General features: G+C 41.5%; 1 protein-coding gene across 1 annotated transcript; it reads left to right on the top strand.

The window, feature by feature from the left end:
• The first annotated feature begins 3379 nt into the window (after positions 1–3379).
• On the top strand, positions 3380–12316 carry LOC121290418 (MORC family CW-type zinc finger protein 3-like). The gene is made up of 4 exons (XM_041210858.1): positions 3380–3499; positions 4141–4263; positions 8623–8828; positions 11333–12316. Exons 1-4 carry the CDS (start codon positions 3380–3382, stop codon positions 12045–12047), a joined length of 1164 nt encoding a protein of 387 aa, XP_041066792.1. The 3' UTR covers positions 12048–12316.
• The last annotated feature ends 8169 nt before the right edge of the window (positions 12317–20485 follow it).

Below are 20485 nucleotides of genomic sequence, written 5' to 3'. Positions count from 1 at the left end.
GCAGCAGCAGCAGCAGGCATACCTAAAATTGAGGTGTCAGCCTAATGAAGCTATAAAACAGGACTACTTGCGTGCCAAACAGCATAAGCAGCAAGTGATATAACTAAGCGATCCCACAACCAAGGGTTCAGATCTCAGCTCTGCAGTCCTGCTACATCCAGTCATGAATGGTGGTGGACAATTAAACAACTCATTGGAGGAGGTGGCTCCACAAATATCACTATCCTCAATGATGGAGGAGCCCAGCACAGCAGTGCAAAAGATAAAACTGAAGCATTTGCAACAATCTTCAGCCAGAAGTGCCAAGTGACTGATCCATCTCAGCCTCCTCCAGAGGTCCCCAGCATCACAGATGTCAGTCTTCAGCCAATTCGATTCACTCCACGTGATAGCAAGAATTGGCTGAAGGCACTGGATACTGCAAAGACTATGAGCCCTGACAATATTCCAGCAATAGTACTGAAGACTTGTGCTCCAGAACTTGCTGCGCCCCTAGCCAAGCTGTTCCAGTACAGCTACAACACTGGCATCTACCTGGCTATGTGGAAAATTGCCCAGGTACGTCTTGTACACAAAAAGCTGGACAAATCCAACCTGGCAAATTACCACCCCATCAGTCTACTCCCCCATCTCCAGTAAAGTAATGGAAGGGGTCAACAACAGTGCTATCAAGCGACACATGCTTAGCAATAACCTGCTCACTGGTGCCCAGTTTGGGTTCAATGAGGGCCACTCAGCTCCTGACCTCGTTACATCCTTGGTCCTAACATGGACAAAGAGCTGAATTCCCGAGGTAAGTTGAGAGTGATTGCCCTTGACGTCAAGGCAGCATTTGACCGAGTGTGGCATCAAGGAGCCCAAGCAAAACTGGAGTCAATGGGAATCAGGGGGAAAACTCTCTGCTGGTTGGAGCCATACCTAGCACAAAGGAAGATGGCTGTATTTGTTGGAGGTCAGTCATCTCAGCTCCAGGACATCACTGTAGGAGTCCCTCAGGGTAGTGTCCTCGGCCTAACCATCTCCAGCTGCTTCATCAATGACCTTCCTTCCATCATAAGGTCAGAAGTGGGGATGTTTGCTGATGATTTCACAATGTTCAGCACCATTTGCGATTCCTCAGATACTGAAGTAGTCCATGTCCAAAAGCAGCAAGACCTGGACAATATCCAGGCTTGGGCTGACAAGTGGCAAGTAACATTCGTGCCACACAAATGTCAGGCAATGATCATCTCCAACAAGAGGGAATCCAACCATCGCCCCTTGATGTTCAATGGCATTACTGTCACTGAATCCCCCACTATCAACATCCTGGGGGTTACCATTGACCAGAAACTGAACTGGACTAGCCATCTAAATACTGTGGCTACAAGAGCAGGTCAGAAGTTAGGAATTGTGCAACGAGAAACTCACCTCCTGACTCTCCAAAGCCTGTCCACCATCTACAAGGCACTGGTCAGGAGTGTGATGTAATACTTCCCACTTGCCTGGATGAGTGCAGCTCCTACAACACTGAAGAAGCTGGACATCATCCAGGACAAAGCAGCCCACTTAATTGGCACCACATCCACAAACATTCACTCCACTACCACCGATGCACAGCAGCAGCAGTGTGTACCATCTACAAGAGGCACTGCAGGAATTTACCAAGGCTGCTTCAACAGCACCTTCCAAACCCATGACCACTACCATCTAGATGGACAAGGGCAGCAGATAGATGGGAAAACCACCATATAGAAGTCCCCCTCCAAGTCACTCACCATCCTGACTTGGAAATATATCGCTGTTCCTTTTGTCGCTGGGTCAAAATCCTGGAACTCCCTCTCTAACAGTACTGTAGGTGTGCCTACACCACATGGACTGCAGCAGTTTGAGAAAGCAGCTCACTACTACCTTCTCAAGGGCAACTAGGGATAGGCAATAAATGCTGGCCCAGCCAGCGAAGCTCACATCCTGTGAACAAATAAAATAAAGCAACAGGTAGCACTAAATTAAAATGCAGCACACGAATCCATGCAAAAGAATGTTTTGATTGTGATGCTCTCAGAATCAAGTGAGAGAGTGACAGTCACGTGCTGTGCAATAATAGACGGTGCTTTGCTAACCTGTCTAAATGTGACTTACATGGGCTGTTTCTATGACTGTTATTTTCCTGCAGCTGCTTGTCCTGGAGTATGTAGTTTAAAATGGAACTGATGCTGATGTATAAATTGATTTTAAATGTTTTGCTCATTGTCTTCTCGTTCTCTCCTGCTCCCCTCGAAAGTGCTAACTGATTTTGGGTATATGCACTATGTGTGTGAATTTGATGGTGCTTTACCCAAGGGCCCATCCTTTGTGTATGAGCTTGGGCAGAATGTTCAACCCTGGTGTCAAGGAGGGGGTGAGGTGCTTAATTCACAACTAAGCCAAATCATCTTCCTAACATACATGTATCCACTGCAACAGCATTTAAATTTAGGGTCAGCATTGCTTAGTTCAAACCAGTCCATACACTTACCACAGCCATCAGAGGTGCTTCTTTCTGACGTCTATTGTCGTCAGTATACAAGGTTTGGAGACAGACGTTTTTAATAAAAATACATACTATTGAGTTTTACTTTATTGTCAACAGTACTGTATTTTCATAAAAGCATGACTATGCTAAATAAACCAGAATTTCAATAGCTTGCAGTTCTATAATGTTCATTATGTACTTATGATGTCTTATGAGTGCTTTGGATAGTGGTGGGTGGTTAATAGACATCAGAGTCTGGGAAGGGTCAGGGAAGAATGTTAGGAGAAAGAAAAAACACCTTCAAAGAGAAAGGCCTTCAACTTACTTTTGAAGGCAGGGAGGGAAGTAGCCATGTTGTACTAGGGGGTGATTGACGAAATGACAACTAGTGGAATGAAGGGAGCAATGAGTGTGAAATAGGCTGGCGTTGGATGACTGGAGAATGTACACTGATGTAACATGCAGTCACTGGACTCCTTTTTAATAGGTGTTTGTTTAAAGGTGCTAATTTCAAAATCAGTATGAACTTTCAACCCCCTGAGCAGTGTTATTCTGTGATTATACAGGGGTGGTGTGGGTTTATTATTCTTACAGGTTATCTCTTCTTCCAGTTAGAGGGCAGTCGCACCTCCTTGGTGGCTCAGAAACTGTCCTGTATAAATTCATGCCCTGTTTGCCTTTGAAGCTGTGCATTATTACGCTAACACTGCATGTTATTGTCCTGCCTTCCATTGATAACCACCTTCTTGCTTTATCATTTTCTTTTGGAGGGAGGGCTGAACACAGGGTGATAAAAGAATATTGGTCCGGAATCCTCCTGTATCCTTTCATGCAACAGGCTAAAGCTTGCCTTCCATTATTGGAAAGCTATGTTCTATAACCCAAATGGCGCTCCTCCTCAAAGACTTAGTTATGTGGGTTAACGGGATAGAAATTTATCTTGTTCTGTTTCCTCCCAGAGAACCAAATGATTATCACAAGAATATTTCACAGCAAAAAACACAGGTAAATTTACAGAACATTTTCCTTGTTTTGCTTTTTCAAGTGTAGTAAGAACAGGTCTGAAGACTGGACTTTAAAGGCAGACTGGGGAGCTGTCAAATTATCCTAAATGGGGAATTGTTGTTTTATTCCTTAAATCATAAATTGAAATTTGTTGCTCCCTCTGTGATCACATAGTAAAAAGGGTGTTGTGCCATATGAATATTTATTGACTTATTAGTGATTCAGTTTTCTCTTCCATGGTACCAGCATGTTAAAACAACCTGGTGATGATGTTAGATTGACCAATCCTCAGCTCTACTCCTGGTACAAGTACCGCACCCCTTACCCGGCATCCTGAAATCTGGAAAGACCCAAAATCCAGCTACGTTCAAAGCTGGTGCCCTGAGCAGCAATTCGAATGAAACCATTTTGTTTTTTATTTTTCATACTTCATTTGGTAGGCCCTGGACCCCAAATCTGTAAAATCCCCAAATGCAGCACATTGTGTTCCTGAGCTTCCCGGATATGGGGTCCGGTACCTGTAGATATAAATTTCACAAAGGTGACAATGTAGCTTTAATAAAGAGATAAGTAAAATAAAGTCAAGAAGGGAATGGTCCTGGAAAAGTCTTTAGATGAATTGAGATGTTTTTATCTTTCAGCAGCCTACCTCACAAGGAGCTTATCAAATTACAGCTCTTCAAGAGCTCATTAAGCAAATTAAGAAGGAAACAGAAGCACTTCAAAAGGAACAGGAGACTGTGAGACAGAAGCTAGGTGCACAGGTAAGATGTGTTAACAGGATCCAAGCTGGCTGGTGAAGTCTAAGCCAAGACACAGAGCTTTTCCTTACTGAGAGAATTTATTGACTTTGTTCAGCCTCAACATTCCTCACACCCCAGTGTCCCAGCTGGCCCCTGTTTATAACTCTTTCGAGTACAAACACGTTTCCATCTGTTCCTATTCAGATGAAGTTACATTTTTTCATAGTTTGCCATTGTGAGATTTGAACTCTTGATCTTGGGGTTGCAAGCCCAGTACCATAAACACTTCAACACAAAAACAGAATTACCTGGAAAAACTCAGCAGGTCTGGCAGCATCGGCGGAGAAGAAAAGAGTTGACGTTTCGAGTCCTCATGACCCTTCGACAGAACTTGAGTTCGAGTCCAAGAAAGAGTTGAAATATAAGCTGGTTTAAGGTGTGTGGGGCGGGGCGGAGAGTGAGAGATAAGTGGAGGGGGTTGGTGTGGTTGTAGGGACAAACAAGCAGTGATAGAAGCAAAACAAAAACAGAATTACCTGGAAAAACTCAGCAGGTCTGGCAGCATCAGCGGAGAAGAAAAGAGTTGACGTTTCGAGTCCTCATGACCCTTCGACAGAACTTGCGTTCGAGTCCAAGAAAGAGTTGAAATATAAGCTGGTTTAAGGTGTGTGTGTGGGGGGGCGGAGAGATAGAGAGACAAAGAGGTGGAGCGGGGGGGCGGGGGGTGTGTGATAGAAGCAGATCATCAAAAGATGTCAACAACAATAGAACAAAAGAACACATAGGTGTTAAAGTTGGTGATGTTATCTAAACGAATGTGCTAATTAAGAATGGATGGTAGGGCACTCAAGGTATAGCTCTAGTGGGGGTGGGGAGAGCATAAAAGATTTTAAAATATTTAAAAATAATGGAAATAGGTGGGAAAAGAAAAATCTATATAATTTATTGGAAAAAAAAGAAAGGGGGAAACAGAAAGGGGGTGGGGATGGGGGAGGGAGCTCAAGACCTAAAGTTGTTAAATTCAATATTCAGTCCGGAAGACTGTAAAGTGCCTAGTCGGAAGATGAGGTGTTGTTCCTCCAGTTTGCGTTGGGCTTCACTGGAACAATGCAGCAAACCAAGGACAGACATGTGGGCAAGAGAGCAGGGTGGAGTGTTAAAATGGCAAGCGACAGGGAGGTTTGGGTCATTCTTGCAGACAGACCGCAGGCGTTCTGCAAAGCGGTCGCCCAGTTTACGTTTGTTCTCTCCAATGTAGAGGAGACCACATTGGGAGCAACGAATGCAGTAGACTAAGTTGGGGGAAATGCAAGTGAAATGCTGCTTCACTTGAAAGGAGTGTTTGGGCCCTTGGACGGTGAGGAGAGAGGAAGTGAAGGGGCAGGTGTTGCATCTTTTGCGTGGGCATGGGGTGGGTGCCATTGGAGGGGGTTGAGGAGTAGGGGGTGATGGAGGAGTGGACCAGGGTGTCCCGGAGGGAGCGATCCCTACGGAATGCCGATAGGGGGGGTGAAGGGAAGATGTGTTTGGTGGTGGCATCATGCTGGAGTTGGCGGAAATGGCGGAGGATGATCCTTTGAATGCGGACGCTGGTGGGGTGATAAGTGAGGACAAGGGGGACCCTATCATGTTTCTGGGATGGAGGAGAAGGCGTAACCATAACCACTTGGCTATTTAGGCCAAGCCTCTGGCCCCTGTTTATATGCGTTCAAAGTTCTTAATTAAACAATGCCCTTCACCTGTGTATCTTAACAATATGAACAATATAATTAACATACTATTAATAAGACAGTAAACAGTAAACAAAGCATTTTCATGTTGAATTGATGACGGCCAACAGGCCCAATGCAGCCCGACTGTGGCTCCGAGTGGCACTTTGACTCTTGAATGGGGCCTTGCGTTTGGTTCTCTGGGCAGCTGCAGTCAATTGTGTTGCACTTGTGCAACCTGTAATTCGGAAGCAGGATCAGCAGAAGCTTCAGGACCAGGGCTGAGATTTGGGCTTCAGGTGGCGTGCCAGCAGGCATTGTGGTGAACAGACTTTACATTATGAAAGAGGAACGAAACCCACAAACCAAAGATAATTTTATTTTCCTAAGTATCAGTTTCCAACTGGATGACGGATTGTGAGGTTTTGGGCTTAATAATCCTAAAATCCCTTTTTTCTATTTGCTTTATGCATCTGTGGAGTGGGGAAATGAAACCTCTCTGAACTTCTTTCTGTAAAAGTAAAGGTGTCGAAATGTCAGCTTGAAGAAAATAGAGGCTTTTGAATAAATTTACAGGGGAAATTGAGACTGTGGGTCAACCTCTGCAGCAAGAAAAGAATCATAGAATGATACAGCACAACTATCGGCCATTCAGCCCATCATGCCTATGTTGGTTCTGTGGTGGAGCTGTCCAATTACTCCCACTCCCTCATGGAATGTTACCCATGCAAAAGAGCTTCACCTCGAGGGTGATGTTATGAAAATGTTTGTCAATGATGGTCAGTATCTAGTTTCTGGATAACTGTAAATTTCAAAAGCACATTTCAGATCTGCAGTTGCATTGTCATGCTGCCTCCTAGTGAAGAGAGCTAGATAAGAAATTAAAGGCTGCATCCCCATGATTTCCCAGTGTTTGCTGTGAGCACCACATCTCACCACACTGCCCACTCAGCGAATCAGCCCTCACAACTCCATTCCGGGAACCAAAAAGATGTGTATTTAAGTCTCATGTTGGATGCACCTCTTGTGTGTACTGTGCCTAATGTTTGCATTGTGGTGGAAGAACTACTTGATATTGCCACAAAATCCACCTTTATATTGTAGCTTGGGCCTTGGCAGAATGAGCTCACTGGACCACAGCCTTCCCATTTAGTTTTATAATGTACAGATGGCCTTCCTGTAAACTGGCTGTATTGAGGGAGCTTAGCAAACCATGTTTGCACAGAGTGACCGACATTTTGACCACCATTTATGAGCAGAATATGGGCATCACACAATAATAAGGTCATCATGCAAGTAATAGATTTTTAAAAAAGATTAGATTTCAATGTCACCACTTTAATCTAACAAAATAGTCTGCTATGGGTTACTTTGCAGAATATCTCCTGTAATATTTGATGGCACTTTTAACCATAATGGAGTGCCTTAGATTACGGCTGAATGGTTTTCAAGCTCCTAAATGCAAATCATACAACCTCTCGTGCCAATGTCAGTAGAGACCCATTTTTGCTGCTGTTTTTTCGGGACCTGACGGGCTGAAGATTAGTTAATTGTCAGACACAATTTCTTTTTCTGCCTTTTGACCTTTTTAAGATATAAGCAGAGCAAACAAGTGATGGAAGGGCTTCTAGAACTACAAGACACATGTTCTTACGTTTCCAGTCACTCATTTTGCCATGGCTCAGTGCCGGCACTCTTGCCTCTGAGTCAGAAGGTTGTGAGTTCAAGCCACAATCTAGAGACTTGTGTATATACTGTAGGCTGTAATATTGAGGAAGGACTGCACGATCAGAGATGTGCCACCTTTTGGATGATACATTAAAAGGGGGCCCCATCAGGTGGTCATAAAAGATTCTATGATACTATTCGAAGGAGAGTGCTTGGTGTCCTGCTCAGTATTTATCTCTCAACCAATGACTTTAAAAAAAAAAACAGGTGATCTGGCCATTTACTTCATTGCTGCTTGCGGGATCTTGCTGTGCACAATTTGGCAGAGGTTGTGGAGAAAGTGCTGCATAAAATTTCTTTCTTTTCAGTCAATTGGTAAAAAGTCCTCGTAGTCTGGAAGATCATAGGATCATTCCTAGTCTGTGTGGAGCACCTGGCAGCAAAAGGGAACATAACTGGCCAGAGCATCCTTTGGATGGGTGAGAGATCTATAACCCATAGTTTCCACTCCTAATCCCTCCTCCAATGATCATTATTGGAATGAAGAAATGTGTAGACACCAGGTGAAGACTGGCTAATGTTCACATTTCCCACAGTCAAATTAATTGCCAGTAGTTGATATCTTGAAGAAAGGTCGCTTGGGTGAAGCACGAGAAGCCTACCAGTACCTGTGGAACATTTGTCCCTTCCTCATTTATTTTATTTACTCCAAGAGAGAAGGGAACAAACTTAGAAAAGCAGATAACCCAGAAAGTTTAAATACTTAAAACAGTTTTTTTACTTCGTTCATGGGATGTGGGTGTTACTGACTAGGCCAGTTCCCTAAATTGCCCATCCCTAAATGCCCTTGAGAAGATGGTGGTGAGCCACCTTCTAGGACAGCTGCAGTACATGTGATATAGGTACTGTTAAGAATATATACTGCTATATTTTTTAACATCTAGTGATATTGGATAACTAACCTGACTGTAACTTGTTGTTTGTGCTATTTTTTCTGTCTCAGACGTTTCGCATTGCATTGTATGGTCAGCCAAGTCCCACTCAATCTGAGGCCACATTAACTCAACCCATTGCAAAATGGGCAGTAACAGGGAAGAATACTGTATCAGACTCAGGCAATAGCCCAACTACAGCAGCATGTGCTTCAAACTCCACACTCACTGGGCAGAGGAAAGCCAACCTAAATCCTCTGGAGCGGCCTCCTTCCAGGTCAGACATTATTCAGCCTAGTACGTAATGGATATATCTCTCTGCACCTACATGAATGTTATTCATAATGCATTTAATTTTAAGTCAGTTAAAAAGCGAATTCAGAAAAAAAAAGACTATTCACACAGAAGTTTGAGAGAATGTGGGTTCCACCGCCTCAGAAGGCCGTGGATACAAAATCAATTGCAATGTTTAAAAGGAAAATGCATCCTTGACAAAATGACTTGCATCTGCATGGCGCCTTTATTGTAGTGAAGCCCAAGGTGCTTCATGGGGGTGTTATTAGACAAAATTTGACACAAAGCCACATAAAGAGACAAACAACTTGGATTTTGCATTAAGAATAATGATGAGGCTATTGGCACTCACCATTATTTTGGAGTAAATTGGACAGCAAATTTTGGAGTCTGCACATGTGTAGTTAAAAACTGGAATCTGGAAGTTGCTGTCTGATTTGCCCTGCTCCAATATACGCTGTGCCATACTGGTACCTCACTGATATTAAAATCCATGAAGTTGCTCTGCTTACCCATTAAACATTCCAGAAAAAGTTATGGCTGCTGAATTCAGGTATGATGAATTCTTAGTGGCTTGATAATGCTTAATTACTGCCAAACAACCTCTCTAGCCCTGATAATTGCTTTTAGAAATGTGGAGTCTTATTCTTTTCAAAATTTAATTATTGTTGGAATTTTTTTTTTTAAATCAAAAATTAAGATCGATTACCCCTCAACAGAGCATGGGGCCAATGTCCTCTTGACTGTTTGCTAGTGCTGTTGGGGAGTCTGGATGGGAGCCAGGGTGTAGCATTAGAAAAGAGAAATGAGGCGCACAAGGATTGTAGAGACAGATTGCAATGAAGTAAGAAACTGTAAGGGATCAGTCTATTAATGGGAGCCAGGATGTGCATCAGAAAGGAGAAACCAGGTGCACAGCGTGCAGCATTAGAAAGGAGAAATGAGGTGCAGAAGGATTGTCAAGACAGCAATAAAGTAAGAAATTCTAAGGGTATAGACTAAGGTTATATAACAAGCTCAAAATTAGGTTCACAGTGCATGTGTGATAAATAAGTGTTGTAAGGTTGGCATGCTGAAGGAGCTAATAGCCACATGGAATGTGGTGATAGTAGAAACTTCGCTCAAAAAAGGGCAGGACTGTGTACTAAATATCCCTGGAGATGAGGTGTTCAGGAAAGATAGTGATGAAGAGAAAGAGGGTGTGGCTGTATCGATTAAGGGGAATACTGCACTGCTAGAGAGAGGTGATGTCCTGGAGAGGTCAAGAACAGAATCTATTTGGTTAGAATTAAGAAACAATGGAGGCACCATGACACCACTGAATGTGTTCTAGAGGTCACCAATTAGAGGGAAAATACATAGTGGAGCAAATTTGCTGGAAAATTAGAGAGATGCACAAACTATAGAGTAGTGATAAGGGGTTGGGGGGAGGGCGGTGGGGGGGTGTGGTGGTGGCTTTAGTTATCCCAATATTAACTGGAATATTAAAAGTCTGAAGGGCATAGAGGGAGGAGAGTTTCTGAATCAGGAGAATTTTCTTGATCAGTATGTTTTCATCTTAATGAGAAAGAAGGCATTGCTAGATCTTGATGCCTGTAGAGTATTAATGTAACATTAAGGCATATAGTTTGTTTGGCCCAGAGCTGCTTCATTACATATTAGGCTGCCATGGGAACTGTTACTTTTTTTGACATTGGTACCATCCACAGGTGAGAATAAGGGACACGCCATTTAAGACTGAGATGAGGAGGAGTTCACTCAGAGGGTGGTGAATCTTTGGAATTCGGTATCCCAGAGGACTGTGAAAGCTCAATCACTGAGCATGTTCAAGACAGAAATCAATAGATTTCTGGAGAATAATGACATCAAGGGATTTGTGGGAAAGTGGTGTTGAGATAGATGATCAGCCATGATCTAACTGAGTGGCGGAGCAAACTTAACGGGCTAAATGGCCTACTCCTGCTACTATGTTCCTGCAAGAGCCTCATCTTTCTCAGAAACGGCCTGAAACTTGTCACATACACAAATTACAGTGGAGGCACTGTTTAAATGTAAGCAAATATGGTTGCCATTTCAAACATGGCATGGTCTCACACACAGCAATGTTGGAGATGTTGGTTGAAGGAAAATGTTAGCCAGAACACTAGCAGATCATCTTTGAATAGTGCCACTAGATCTTTAGTATCCACCTGAATAAGCAGACAGATCCTTGCCCAACATTAAACCCAAAGGATGACAAATCTGATGACTCAATTCCTCAGCAATTCACTGAATTGTCAGACCAGGTTATATGTAAAAGACTGGAATGGGGCTGGAATCCGTAACTTTCTGAGTCTGGTCATGGCTGAGCCATGCTAACGCTTGCATCATAAAAATACTGGTCAGTTTTCGAAACCTATACAACAGGTTTAAAAGTCACAACCATTGGTGAAGTTAATTTATATTGAGCCCTTGGATTAAAATGATCTTTATTTTGTGTGTTTCCAGCCACGTGAATGCAAATCTTCTCTCAAAGCCCAAAAATCAGAGCTTGAAAGGACTAAAGGTGGACGATGCCGCCCAGGTTCTGTCTAATCGTGCTGTGGCCACAACAGGAATCTCAAATGGACAAGGAGAAATCAAAATGACTATTCGATCAGGGGTAGGACTGCCATGTATGGAAGAATGTGACAGAATTGTCTCTCAAGAAAAACACAACGAAAGACATGAAGGGGATGTTGACTTGTCAAGGATGAAGTCTGAAGTTGAAGATCATTCCAAAGATTCTGCCTATGATGGCGAAAACTTACTTGGTGGATCTTTTCAACAACCATTTGATGCAGAGCCTATGACGCTACCATTTTGTTTAAAAATAGCGGAAGAAGATGCTGCTGATTTTGTGAATGAATCAGACGTTAGCTCCCTGTTCCAACAGCAACAAGCACTGCCACTCTCGAAGCCCGCTGGCAAACACAGTGACCTCTGCTCCACACCAGATAACAGTCAACTGGAGATCCTGAAGACCTTGCTAAAACTAACGACTAAAGAAAGGGACAATTATAAAACACAAAATGACACTTTATTGCGAAGAATACAAGGTTTAGAGAAGCAGCTTATTGAACTTACTCGGAACAATATTAAGAAGGATCTTTGTCACAAGTGGACACAGTCTGACTTTGAATTAATTAGCAACAACACAGCCACTTCAAGTGAAATTTGTTAGCAAACAAATTGTAAATGTTTGAGGCGTTTTTGTGTTGCCTGCTGAGTTTTCATAAGTGCAAATATTTATTTGTCAAAAACAGAATCGGTAATTTAATTTATTTACTTTTTAAAGAAAAAGGACCAATTTCCTGTTTGAATGAGATGAGGACAGAGGAGGCAAATTTCTCCTGTTCATTATTTCTGACCATCGCAACAGAGAGAAGCTTGTTTACAATTGCAGTGTATAGATGAAATAATGAAGAGCAGAAACCTTCCGCTGTAAAGGGAACACTGCTTTGATGACAAAAACAGAATTACCTGGAAAAACTCAGCAGGTCTGGCAGCATCGGCGGAGAAGAAAAGAGTTGATGTTTCGAGTCCTCATGACCCTTCGACAGAACTCAAGTTCTGTCGAAGGGTCATGAGGACTCGAAACATCAACTCTTTTCTTCTCCGCCGATGCTGCCAGACCTGCTGAGTTTTTCCAGGTAATTCTGTATTTGTTTTGGATTTCCAGCATCCGCAGTTCTTTTGTTTTTATCACTGCTTTGATGAGTTGTGTGAAGTGTGGCTGGTTAGCATAACAAAGGAAAAGTCTTTCACACAACTCTACATGTCATTTGAATTTCAGAACGATTTCCCATTGCCCCAACCACCATTTTATCCAGGAGCGCGGGCAATTTTCCCCCTCATACAGAAGCGATTTGTGCTCATTTGCTGAAATAACTTCTGATTAAAAATAGCTCTGATTGTAGCTTTTGAAATCAGGACTAAAATGTGGGCAATGCCCTACTATCCCAGTTTAAAGGGAAAAGGACATTTTTTTGTTTTGCTTGTAATTTTGGATTATTGTCATATTTTAACCTGTAAATAATTGGCTAGTGTTGATTCTAAATATGTCTTATTGATATATTGTTAAAAGATAACTTGCCACATTTTGTTATTCTGGATAAGCTGAAGATCACTCATTGATACTTTTGAACTCAAGTTTGATCTGGCCAAAATACTTTGGGTGCTGGGAAACTGAAATAAAAGCAGAAAATTCTCAACACTCAGTTCTGGCAGCATTTGTCAAGAGAGAAACAGTCGACGTTTCAGATGGATGAGCAGCCCTGCCTTATCACACTTCTGAAAATGAAGGACAAAATTGTGTGAACCTTTTTTTGTTTAAAATTAAGCAACGTATTTGGACTTAAGTATCAGAAATATTAATAAGAGCTTCATCCAGCATTTTCACGATTTAGAATTGAGGGGGAAATGTCATAAAATACAAGTATAGGCCAGGATGGTGCAAAGATATTGACCTCACATCTCTGGTACTTGAGTGCTGGTTCAGTCTCTGAAGAATGCAAGTCTCCTTTGGCTATGAGGATCTGGTGTGAAATGATTTTGGGCTTTCTCAATCCAATTCTTCCATGGGTGTGGTTTGTCAGAGCATAAGGACAGACACTAACAGACTATTTCAATCAGAGAGGTCACAGAATGGCTGTTGCAGGACATATGGTGTGTCGCATTGCTGCAATAATGCATATTCTTTCAGGTTTGAGCCCAGAGCATATGTTTGAGGCTCTGCTCTAGGAGTGCTTGCTGTTAAAACTGGCTGCCTAGAATGGAAAACTGTCCATTTCCGAGCACTAAGATCCCTCATTAATGCAAAATTTGCAGCAACAGTAAAATCTACAGGAAATTTAAGTTGAATAGATGCAAATATTTCACCAAAATCCCTGTGTGTTATGTAAATAACATAAATATTAAGATCCATTTAAGTTTACCAGAGTACTTTATTTACTTCCAGTTTTATTAAAAAAGTTTTGTCATGTTTGACCATCAGCCAATTCTTCTGGCCTCTGGATTGTCGGAGACTGGACCTAGGACTGAATATGCACTTTGGGACCCTGTGGAAGTCCTGATGCACAGACCTGTGTGGGAAATGCCTGGGAAGTTTTAACTTCCAATGTGCAAGTCTGCTCCCCGGGAATCTGCACGAATGTCTTCGATTCAGAGTTAGAGTCAGAGACTTTGGACAGTTTCGTGGGACTTACCTGGTTAGTTAACCAGGAAAAGTTAGATCAAAACCTAGTCTAATATCTGGTAACTACACAACTGACCACCAACCCTTACCTACCTCACTACTCTTGCCCCACTCACCCACCTTGCCAACATTCAAAAGTGGACCTTTAAACTTACATGGCAGCTCGTGCCATAAAAGGTGTGTCTTGTCTACCCCGACTCTACTGTGCTCTGACAGAGTTCTCCAATGGATGCTGTGCTGTGCGTTTCTGTGAAAGTCGGGCTTTAAAGACCCCGGTAGAAATGTGCAGCAGTGTCGAATCGGGTGGAATTTACAAGCGTAGCAACAAGCCTAAATCATTGCCACTGATTGAAGAAAATATTTTCATGCTGGGTGAATAAAAATTCCAAAGGTCCATTAAAGTATTTTGAATCAGGTTGAGCATTCTTTATCCAAAATCCTTGGGGCTGATTGCATTTCAGTTTTCAGATGTTTTCAGTTTTTGGATCTACTGTATATACGGTTGACCTAGGCCTACTTACATTACAATTGCCTAAACCTAGGCTAGCTATAGTCTACAAATACTAGGTTGCTTTTTCAGCTGCTAACTCTCACATATGCTACCTCTTAACTGTTGACACCTTATTACACCTCTAATATAATATTACATTGCTTTATCAGCTTACAAATTAACTGCAACCTCTTCAAAAATCATTCGGTTTTTGGATGCAAGGATATTTGACCTGTAGTTGAAGTTTAATAGGCTTAACTGAATCTCCCAAATGCACAAAAAAATTATTGCTCTTTTTAAGAAAACTGGGAATGTTTTGGTCTCTGCTCCGGGAGTTATTGCACGGATGTAGAATTGTGTTATCAGTGGAAATCTTACTCATCAGACACACACTGCAAAATAAATTGAAACATGTTGTGACAGCAATTACAAACATCAGTGGGAAACAGTGCAAGAAGTTAAGAGAATAACATTGACTCTAATGTTCGAGAGGTTCTTCTATCTTTAGCTAAAAGATTTTCATTTATTTAATGTGTTATTAAAAAATGTGCTGTACCCAGCTGACTTAAAAATTACAAATGTTTTTGCCTTAATGCATATGAAACATTGTAGAAAAAATAATTAGGTTAATTATAAAATCCTTCATGCAGCAGCAATCTTACTGGAAGTAGCATATTGTAGCCTCAAGGGAGATGTTCTTCAGGCTACTTAATTTCAAAGCAATCAAAATGTTAAAATTATTCCAAAAGGTACTCGTGGATGAACGATATTTAAAAAAAGACATTTAATTGTTTCCAGCTCATTAATGCAAAATGCATAACAGAAAATTAGGGTGAATTTTAAAGATTTTGAGAAGTAAATCAGTGGATTCGATTTCATGCAGTAATTTATTTTTAAAAAAATAAGCACAATAAGCTGACTGCCAAGTTCAGGTTCTGTTTTATTTTGAAATGTGACATTTTGAATTCCAAAAAAGATTTATCCTTTGCAAGGTACTACAAAGAAACAATTAAATTCCTGCATTTGGACCTCTTTAATGTTACATTCCTTTGATTTATGCTCGGGGAATTTGTACAGAGGTTATGTACTTTCTGATTGCAGTAAGCAGTTACTGCAGCTATTTCCGATTCTGGCAATAGGAGTCAGGTTTGGGATATGGTTCCTTGGGTAGCATTTGAAACATTGCCTCACTGACCATTCCTCATAAAGTACCTAGGTGGAACCTGTTGGTAGGATATTTAACCCTGGAGAGGTTTCACAGCTAGACCTGAACTTTGCCTGTTGACCAACTGCATGCTTTCCAGCAGGAATCATGGGAAAGTGATCAAGAGTAGGAATTCTGGCTAACTCAGCTACACTGACACCAACGGTATCAACTAAAACACTGTCTTGGCTGAGATTAGCTAATTCAGCACAGGCAGGGGATTGCATCTGGCCACTTCTAATCTGTGGCTGGAAACTGTACTGGATGGTGTTTTGTTTTACCTTACTGATACATTGAGAACCTCAAGACCTTGTGTATTTTAAAAAGAAAATCTGGCCCAGTGGTGAAGTGGGGACTGCATTAATAGAAAGCTTGCTGTATCGCTTGAAAACCATCCTCAGTTGCCGTGGATACTTGAAGTTCGCCCTCCTGAAGAAATTATTCCAGTTGCGTTCTTAACAGGAGAAAATCACGAAGATTGAGCATACGGTGAAATTTAAGGGCTCTGTATTTGGAACTTTGACAGCTGATGTGGTGTTAAATGTATATATCTACCAAAGGGGCACAATCACTGTATAGTCAGTGTTTGTCATTTTCTAAAGGCAATATATTTAGATTTTCAAAAGTCCTTCAGTACGATGCTGCATGATTAAAATCAGAACATGTGGAGTTGGGACAGGAGGCAGAATGAATAGGAATCTGACCACAAAACAGGAACTAGAGTAGGGTTAGGGTTATTTGTTCATTGGACCCAGGCATCTCTGGCTAGCCCAGCATTTATTGCTCATCCCTAATTGGCCTTGAGAAGGCGGTGGGGACCTGCCTTCTTGAACTGTTACAGTGCATGGGTTGTAGGAACACCCACAGTGCTGTTAGGAAGGGAGTTCCAGGGTTTTGACCCAATAGTTAAGGTAGCCACCTGGATTGGCAAGTGGTTTTCCACAGAGATCAGTGCTGGGATTACTTAACATATTTGACTCAGGAATTGGGAGTACGTATTTCAAAATTTATGGACAACACTCAATTGGGAGGGTAGTTACTGCAAAGGAAGGATGCAATCAAATACAGGAAGACATCAATTCATTGGCAGAATAGGCGTATAAGTGGTAAATTAATTTTAATGTAGATAAACATGAGGGGGCGGCTTTTTAAAAATTCATTCATGGGATGTGGGAGTCGTTGGATAGGCCAACATTTATTGCCCATTTTGGTGGTGGGAAGAATAAGGAAAACCATGTCTTGTTTGGCTAACAAAGAGCCTGAATGGGGCAGAGGGGCAAAGAGCAAAAACCCTAAAAAAATAGTCACACAGCTTAATATGGTAATTAAGAAAAACAAACCAAGTACTTAGTTCATTTCTCCAGGCATGGGGTTGAAAAAGACTGAGAGGTAACCTGATTTTTAAGATAATGAAAGGTTTTAATAGAGTAGATGTAGAGTATTTTTTACACTTGTGGGTGAGGCCAGAACAAAGGGTCTTAAGTTTAAGAAAATCATTAATAATTTCAAAAGGGATTTGAGGAGAAACATTTTCACCCGAAGAGTGGTAAGAATGTGGAATTTGCTGCAAGAAAGAATAGTTGAGGCAAAAAGCATCACTGCATCGAAGGGGATAAGCAGATGAGGGGGAAAAGGAATAGAAGAATATGCTGATAGGGTTAAAATGATGTGGGGTGTGAGGGATCTTGTGTGGAGTATAAACAACAACACAGACCATTTGGCCTGTTTCTGTGTTGTCCACCTGATGGGACAAAATAGATGAGCATAGAAAAGGAAGGAAGCTTCTGAAATGGAGCTGTGTTGTGAATGGAGCTGTGTGGATGTGGCAAGGAGTTACTAGCAGGATGCCTCAGGGATCAGCACTTGGTCATTGTTGTTCATGAATAGTGTGGAATGGGGAAAAAATGCTAAGTTTGCAGCTTAAACAAAATTGGAGAGGGATTTCAACAACAGGAAAATGACAACACAAATATACTAAGAGATCTAGCTTGTTGGGGAGATGAATGGCAGAAAGCAATTAATGTGGACGCGTGCAAGGTAATGAGATTAGGGAAAATACATAGCAGTTGGTAATATCTAATGTAAATGGCTCTAGGTTACAGAACACATCACAGGAGAATAATTCAGTGAAACCGAAAGAGAAGTATGCAACATCAGTAAGGAAATTTAACTGGATCTTGGGAAATGTAGCCACAGGGATAGAGCCCAATTCCCAGGAGGTTACAATGAGTTCATACAAAGCAAATGTGCAGTCTCACCCACAGTACTGTCTACAGCCCTGGTCAGTGTACTACAGCAAGGGTAGTCAGGCATCAGCAACAATGCAATAGGTGGCAACCAAACAGCTTGGGGCAGCTTTTCAAAATGAGTATTGTTGAAAACAGAGACAGTTTTGTCAAAGCTTTTCGTCTTGCACTCATCAGGACGATTCACAAGAAAATACCAATGTCCGGGGAAAACAACATATTTCTCCAGACATTGGTATTTTCTTGCTAATTGTCCTGATGAGTGCAAGACGAAAAGCTCTGACAAAAAATGTCTTTTTGTTTTCAGCAATAATCAAGTTCTGTGCTACCAAATGAGAATTTTTGAAATGTATTGTTCTCTGGATATGGGCAGTGCTGACAAGGCCACATTTATTGCTCATTTCTGCTCACCCCGAGAAGGTGGTGAGCCTTCTGTCTGAGATTTCCAGCTGAGCTGGAGAGCTTTGGACTTCCTATTCTGCAAAAGAGAAAACTCGGGTGAGGAAGAAAAGGAGGCCAACAATAAACACTTGGAGAACTCTAGAGTTAACAGTGTCGGTGGGAGAAGCCACTGTTGTTGTTATTCATGTGTGTATTATTTTACAATAGACTTTCTTAAAAACAATTTAACTCTTATAGGTTTGCACAATGCCTTGGTTGCTGATTAGAGATTGGAGGGGTGGGGGCTACCTTAGACAGCTTTCTCTTTCCAAGTAGAATGGCAGAGACCAGTCAGCACTCCAATGCACTGAGACCAGACCAGCAATCAAACCTGCAACCCACTTGGAATATACAGTTTAGTACAACAAGAGACTGCTATCTAAAACATGTTTAATGAGGATTTGACAGTTAAGCATATTTAAGCTCTGGTAAAAATGTAAATAGAATATATTGAATATAAACTTGAGCATAAATTGTGTAATGCAAGCTATTTTCTTATTACAATAATAATTCTTCACTATTAATTTTTTTTGTATTCAGTTTTAATGCTGTGGATTACTTCCAAACACTAACACCATCTAAGTGATTTACATTTTAAAACGGTAACATCACAAAAATTGATATTCTAGTTTGCTGTTCCAACCAGGAGCTCAAGAAATTAATCTCGAACAAGATGAGATTTTGCGTCAGTTGGATTTCTGCTAGTATCCTAACGGGCCAATCGATCACATTGTCCAACACTGTCCCTTGCATGTTTTTTTCTTTGTAAAGCAGAGAGGGCCAGCTGCCTGGAGTGCTAACTTTCATTTTCTTTTATTGCCTGTGGACAAACTACACACAGTTGGTGCTGTTGTGATTCCCGTATATACCAATAACTTTTGAAATGAGATTTGAATTCCCATTGACTGACTCAAAGGACTACCCAAGATTTCACGTTTTAAGACCTCTATTGTAACAAACACACTAAAAGCAACATCAATTAAACATTACTTAGGAAGCAACTAATACACTAAACTACAGAAAAGATATCACCCTTAATTTCCTACCATGACCAAAAACCCCATGCCATGTTTATACATCACACTGCACTCTCCGCAGAATTGTAGACTTTACAGAAACCAATCCAAACTTACTCCCATCTTCCAATGGGCTCACTTTTCTCCTTTTTGTTAAATGATAACATCCATTGTCTATCAAACATAATTTCTCTCAGTCTTCTGAGAATCCTTGAACCAACTTCTGTGCTGTAATGATTCTGTGATTAGCAAGACCCACTCTAGTGACTCCTTCTCTTGGTCACAGCAGGACAAATCTTCCAGTGTCTTTAAATCTCCACCAGTCCCATCTCTTCCACCAGAGAATGAGCTCCACCTGCATTCTGTCTGGTAGCTATCAGAATCACAGAACTGTTACAGTGTAGAAGGATGCCATTCAGCCCATTACTTTGCACCAGTTCTCTGAATGAGCAATTCCCTTAGTGCCATTCTCCCTCCTTCTCCCCGTAGAGAACAATGTTTATCCTTGCTGTCCACAATGGCTGCTGTTTTCTTGTCTGTTTCTCTTTCTGGGATCTGAGTCCGTTAGTCTGCAAGCAGCAAGGTCATTGTGACAATGGCAATTGCATTGGGCAACACTGCCACATGTGATGAATTGCCCAGACATGTGACAAATTGGTTCTGTTCATTTTAGAACCACATATACAGAGTTGTCAAAGTTTCAATGCTGGGTATGAGTACAGGTGTCACTTGTTAGACTCCTATTTGTTGTTTGTCCTTAATTGAGCAAGGAAGAATCAACTATGTTGCTGTCAGACAGAAGTCACATAACAGTCAGACTGCGTCTATGTTTATCAGAATTTAGTTATTAGGTTTCTAAGCTGAAGGGTCACTTGCTCAAGAAATAGTTGGCTGTTTGTTACCTTAGCTGTTCTGTTCTCTCTGGATGCCTCTAAATAATGATATATTTAGATCTGTGAAGTGCTGTCAAAGCAGCGCCAGCCTTTGGAATGACAGTGGTCTGATTGTTTTTGAAATTTTCTTAGGTA

The sequence above is a fragment of the Carcharodon carcharias genome, chromosome 18, assembly GCF_017639515.1.
Source record: "Carcharodon carcharias isolate sCarCar2 chromosome 18, sCarCar2.pri, whole genome shotgun sequence".
Taxonomy (NCBI): domain Eukaryota; kingdom Metazoa; phylum Chordata; class Chondrichthyes; order Lamniformes; family Lamnidae; genus Carcharodon; species Carcharodon carcharias.
This window is presented reverse-complemented; position numbering and strand designations above follow the sequence as displayed.

What these genes read in the sequence shown, in the direction of transcription:
- LOC121290418 (XM_041210858.1), top strand. Translation starts at nt 3,380, where the DNA reads ATGGCGCTCCTCCTCAAAGACTTAGTTATGTGGGTTAACGGGATAGAA. An exon ending in TTTCACAGCAAAAAACACAG is followed by an intron (nt 3,500 to 4,140) that starts GTAAATTTACAG and finishes TTTATCTTTCAG; the next exon opens with CAGCCTACCTCACAAGGAGC. An exon ending in GACAGAAGCTAGGTGCACAG is followed by an intron (nt 4,264 to 8,622) that starts GTAAGATGTGTT and finishes TTTCTGTCTCAG; the next exon opens with ACGTTTCGCATTGCATTGTA.